Raw genomic sequence first — 6000 nt, 5'->3', positions numbered from 1 at the left:
AATATTTAAATTTTTTATTATTTCAAAAACATACTTAAATTATGTAATTTAGAATCAATTACATCATTAATTTTTTATTTTTATGTGTAATTAATTTAAAGTTACATAATTTAAAAATATAATCAAAATAATAAAAATAAATTAGAAGTATAATTCATTTAAAATTGAATCAAATTGTAAGTTCCTTTAAAACAAAAAAAAAAAAAATTATGTATCTAAATAAAAAATGGTACAACTGAAAATTTTAAAATATATATTTTACCATATTTAGTATATACTAAATTTAAATGACTTAGAGAGAGAGGGTTGCTATATTTGGTAAAAAGAGTTGCTGTCATCGTAATTTTATTTTAATTTTAGATATAAATGCGACTTCTACGGCCTTCCAAAAGCTTCAAGGCCACTAGCAAACAAAGTAGCAAAATCTGCTACTTTGTCTTTCTTCAGAGCTAATCCAATCTCAACAATGGCGGTGCCATCCCCTGAATCTGAAAGAGAGAAAGCTCCAGTTCTGTCAATGGATGTCAGCTCCACTTTCCTCGGTCTCCCCCACCCAAAATCGACCTTGTAGAACTCAAACCGAGGTGACGCTGCAATGGTGAAAACTTTATCTACTGATATAGGAGATGATGATCTACCAAATATAAGATCTTGGGCCGCTTTCAGATCTGCATGTTTCAGATCATCTACGGCTTCACCGATTACTTTGGCTGCCATGGCCACTCCATCTTCTCCCAGCAGCCCATCCACATCTGCGGTTGCACAGCAACCCACAACGCAGTTCCCGAAATATGTTGAAGGCACAGGAGGGTCTAATCGAGCCCTGCAATCCGCAGCGAACAGAAGCCGAGCTTTCTCACCTCCTCGCATTCCATGGAGCTTGATTAAACAAACCCAAACGAAAGCACTGATTGCTGTGAAGTTTGACAAATGACCATCAGTCTGCTGATTCCTCTCCAGTCTGGCTCGTACCTGTTAGAATGAATATAGGACTCAAAACAGAAACCAAGGAGGCTCTGATAATGTTGGAATAGACATGTGATCATTTGAAACAATGAATATTTTATTGCTTAATTAATCCAAGGGTACCCTGTTCTTGAGGGTCTCTATGTTGGCACGTGTGAGTTGGAATGAGACAAAGGCGGCATCGCCCGGAGATTTCAGGTCCATGAGCATGAGACTCTTGTTGTTTGGTCCGTCTTGATTCAGCACCCTATTTAGCATAGCTCTTTCTTGATCCTCAGAGAGAAAGGCCCGGCCATAGAATGGCTGATCCGCCATGGAATTAGAAGACGAACAAATCGAAGCCCATGCATTCATGAACATGGTTAGGGTCTTCCCGTCCACCACAGCGTGGTGCGCACTGTAACCAACGGAAAACCCCGAGTTCGGGAACAGAGTGACTTGCAAAGCCAGAACTGGAACTCTCGCGTGAGAAGATGGAAGATTTGGTAGATGAGAATGGTACTCTGTCGCTTCACGGAAGCTGGATTTGTCGGAGAGATGGTGGAAATCGGCTCCGGACTCGGCTACGGTGAGCGAGACAGTATCGACGTCGGAGCATTGGATTACAGGTTTGTCGGAATTCCGAGGCCATGCCAAATTTCCGGCGAGAAGAGGCCAGATCTGGAGGGTGAGAGAGAGCGATTGTTTCAATCTTGGAAAAACGGTCTCGGAGAAAGCCGCGGTCGTGCCCAGATGAGAGGGTAATTCGTAGAAGAACAAGCGTTGGATTGGAGGAAATCTCAACCAGAGAAGATCGAAAACGGTGAGAGGAAGTACTGAGCTGGGCGCAGATGAGGCCGGCGCCATTGGACCCACTCTGCATACCTCAACAATCTTCACCGGATTTGGCTGTGCTTCCATTAGAGAGATTAGAGAAGAAGAATTTGTGAAGGAATGATGGCAATCGTTGTTGTTGTAGTTTGATTTGGCTGTGCGAATTGGTTTTGACGAGATACTTAAATAAGTCGGCCAGTCTCAGTAATCTTAGTCTTTAGTCGGTGGTCTCAGGCATGACAGTCTCAGTCAATGTTGATTCGCGTGCAATCGCAGTGAAGAACTGACCTTGAGGAGGAAAGGAATGCAGGGTCGTCGTCTCACCATACGGCCTACGCACCGCCCAGCCATGCCACAGTCTCGTGTCGACGGCCTCGGGCCCTACGCACCGCCCAGCCATGCCACAGTCTCGTGTCGACGGCCTCGGGCGTGATAATCTTAGTCTTTAGTCGGTAGTCTCGCATGACAGTCTCAGTCTTCCATCTTATTTAATTAAGGTGTCTCACCTTGTCTATTATATATATATATCACTTGACATCCATACCTCTCACCTTCTTTATATATTAACTAGGAATAACCCGAGCCTTCATGACGCAACTAAAAATAAATAAATATTAAATTTAAACACAAAATAATCAAGCACTGAACTAAAACACACGTATAAACTCACGTCGCTTTATATATATTAAATTAAAAATTATTTGATATTTTTAATATCATAACTTCAATTAAATAAAAAATGTCAAAAAGTGGATACTGGGCTTGTATATTATTGAAATTTATGAAAAAACTTGTAATAAATTTAAATATAATAATATAAACATGTATTTTACAATAAAATACTAGCTTGTATTATATAATTCCAAACAAATCAAATATAAATAAATTAAATATCAAATAATACACACCAGTTAATACTCTACAATCTAAAAGAAATTAAAATTAAAATGCACATCAATTAAAAAAATAAATATTATATTGTCATATACGAAAAGAGTAGTTAAAACTTTACAAAATATGGGTTAAACTTTCCAAAATATGTATGATTTACAAAAAAAAATCTTTCAATAACATGTCTTCAAACATGTGTTTGCCCAAAGGGATGGACATTTCGAAAAATAAATTTTTAAAAATTGTTAAGAAACCATACCACGAGATGAGCATTTTTCTTCTCTTTGCCAGAAAATGTAGTCTTTTCTTTTTCTTTTGCCTTTGCCTATAATAATAAAAAATAAGTAGACCATATTTATAATTTTTTTTAAATGATAAGAAAATGCATGTTCAATGTTGAAGTGACTTTTAGGCTTACCTCACGAATGCCAATAGTGTTAAGGTCACGCTCATCGTGAATAACAACATTAACATTTCTTTCTTGAAGAAATCGAACATATATATGTAAACACTTTAAAGTAATAAATAAAACTTTATATACATAAATAAAAAAAATAGTAAACGAAGTCGATATTACGGTTCGGTGTAAGTCTCCATCCACTTGTAAAGTATGAGGAAAAAATTAGATATAATAAGTATTTTTTTTTTTAAAAAAAGGCTTTACATTAAATTTATATGAAGAAAAAAAATTTTACTTGACCAAAAATAATAATATTGTCCATAACTGTTGCACTTTAACCTAAAAAACAAATCAGTTGATACCAAATCAAATAATAAAATTAAATATTTTATTTAAATAAATAACTACCATTGATAGAATACATGGTGAGAAGAAAAAAAAAATATAAACCAAAATGATAAAAAGCCAATCCAATGTTTAGAATAGATGTATTTTAACAATCCTATACATTGAAATGATAAAATTAAAATCGTAGTTTGATTTTATAGAAATAAAATTAAAACCAAAATCAAAACCTGGTATGAATAATTATTACTTGAAAAGTCTAAGAGAAATAATTGGAAAGTAAAATTAAGGAAGATGACGACCCTAATTTTTTACACCCAATAATTTTTTATAAAATTAAAAATAAAATAGCATTTATTATGTTCTGGTACATGAATTACCATTGATGTTGGGTTAAATGGGTTTCCAAACAAATTGGGTCTTGATAAAGGATTTGTTTGGTTTTTGGGTTGAAGTTTTATCTTTATTCCATGAAGAGACTGTTTTTAGTTGTTTAATTTAAATTTATAATTCTCAATTAGTTATAATTTACGTACACTACTCATATGAGTTATAATTTTTGACTTTAAGCACGGGTTATCTCAAATGAGTTATAATTTATAAGTTATAATTATATAAAAAAAAATAAACACATATATTTGGTTCCAACTCATGAAAAAAATAAAATTGTATAAACACATAATTTTATAAGAATGGGACCTACATAAACATATGAAAAAAATAAAAAATAAAATTATATAATTGGATCCAACTCATTTTCATCCCTTAAAATTTTTAAAAGATAAAATTGTATAATTGGGTCCAACTCAATTGTACCCAATGTTAGAAATTGTTAAAATTAAAATTTTTGAATAAATGTTTGAATAAAAGTGTACCCAATGTCATAATTTTTTTCTTTTGTTATATTTTTTGGTGCTTCCAATACTAAATTTCCTTTCTCTATAAAGATGGCAAAAGTTACAATTTACAATTTTTACATGGATACAAATACACGTACACATGACACTGATTTATAATTTAAATTTAATTTATTATTAAAATTAATACACATACACATGACACTAATTTACAATTTAAATTTAATACACATATACATGACGTTTGACCAAGGTACTTAATTAAACAACTTTAATTTCATTCATTTTAATTGAATTAGATCAAATGGCCCACTACCTAAATTTATTTTAATTTATTATTAAATTTTTAATTTCATTTTACAAATTATTATAAATTGTTACTAATTTGAAATATAATTATTATGAATTCGTATTTATTATTTTACATTATATAATTAATTTTAAATAATTATAAATTTATTTTACATGATTGTGTTAGACCATGCCAAGCCCAAGCAAGTTGGGTCGTCCAAGAAGCGACAGGCTTTGTGTTGGGCCTCTATATAACTATATTAAAAAAATATAAAAATACATACAAAATGCCTTTAGAGTACATCATACCCATTCATACAAATAAAAAAATGACTACAAAATATGAATGTTGATAAGTAACACCATCACGATGATGATGATAAATATTACACAGACATATACATATAATTGACTGTTATGCTTTTGGTCTCAATCTTTGTTTCAGTGACATTTAATTGCCCTCAATGAGAGCCTTCTTCATCATGCTTTGATAATGGCTGTGATTGAATGATTAAAAATATACAACGTGTATACATACACAGAAAAATCTTGTTGCTACAATGCGTATACACAGACACACAGAATGGGTACAAAATTTTGCATTAGATATACACACAGCGCATATACATACACTAAAAATTTTGCTACAACGCGTATAAAATTTATTTTATTAAAATTATAATGTGTATAATGTATACATCTATACAAAAGTTACAACATTTTATACGCGTATACACATTTTATAATATACAACAGTTACACGCACACACACTAAATACATACACACAAAATACGCACGCACACACAGCAGAATGTACACAAAATGTAAATACACACACACAGAATGTTTTGCCTGGGCTCACTGCCTCAAGGGAGAGAAAGCCCTATCTACGCACGCTATCATACCTAAACCCGGATGATTGATATTGTAATATCCCAAAAATAATATAAGTGTAAATTAAATTTATCTAAATTAAATTTATTTAATTAATTAAATTGATTAATTTGTTTAAAAATTTTGTGGCTGTGCGTGTGTGCGTAGGGGTTAAGCAAGTGGCCAAGATTTGATATTTTTTGTTTCATGGAAGCTTCTAGCCACTAGGAGAAGGAACAGAGAGAGAGGAAGAAAGGATTCGTGAGAGAGCAGGGGGAGCCAAGAGATCGGAAGAGTGAGAGGGCTCGGCTGAGGGAGAGATTGAGAGAGAGAGAAAGACCGAACGAGGGAGAAAGAAGGAGGTGGCAGCCATGGGAGGCTGGCCGAGCTTTGCTCGGCCATGGCAGCGACGCGGCAATAGCCAGTGGGGGGCGGCGCGAAGCAGTGGCAGACGGCGGAGGCGCAACCATTGGTGGAGGCCGACGATGGCGGGAGGAAGGTGTGGCAGCCATGGCAGCTGGTCGAGGCAGTGGCCGAAGCAGCCGTCGGCCAGGCAGCAGCAC

General features: G+C 34.2%; 1 protein-coding gene across 1 annotated transcript; it reads right to left on the bottom strand.

The window, feature by feature from the left end:
* Positions 1-250: 250 nt before the first annotated feature.
* Positions 251-1933, bottom strand: LOC127790610 (phenolic glucoside malonyltransferase 2-like). The gene is made up of 2 exons (XM_052320186.1): positions 1090-1933; positions 251-972 (listed from the first exon to the last, which is right to left on the bottom strand). The coding sequence occupies exons 1-2, from the start codon at positions 1864-1866 to the stop codon at positions 376-378; spliced, it is 1374 nt and encodes a 457-aa protein (XP_052176146.1). The 5' UTR covers positions 1867-1933; the 3' UTR covers positions 251-375.
* Between the last annotated feature and the right edge of the window lie 4067 nt (positions 1934-6000).

Source organism: Diospyros lotus, chromosome 14 (assembly GCF_014633365.1).
Source record: "Diospyros lotus cultivar Yz01 chromosome 14, ASM1463336v1, whole genome shotgun sequence".
Taxonomy (NCBI): domain Eukaryota; kingdom Viridiplantae; phylum Streptophyta; class Magnoliopsida; order Ericales; family Ebenaceae; genus Diospyros; species Diospyros lotus.
Note: the sequence above shows the minus strand (reverse complement) of the source record. Positions and strands in the feature narration are given on the sequence as shown.

What these genes read in the sequence shown, in the direction of transcription:
- LOC127790610 (XM_052320186.1), bottom strand. Translation starts at nt 1,866, where the DNA reads ATGGAAGCACAGCCAAATCCGGTGAAGATTGTTGAGGTATGCAGAGTG. An exon ending in TAGAGACCCTCAAGAACAGG is followed by an intron (nt 973 to 1,089) that starts GTACCCTTGGAT and finishes TCATTCTAACAG; the next exon opens with GTACGAGCCAGACTGGAGAG.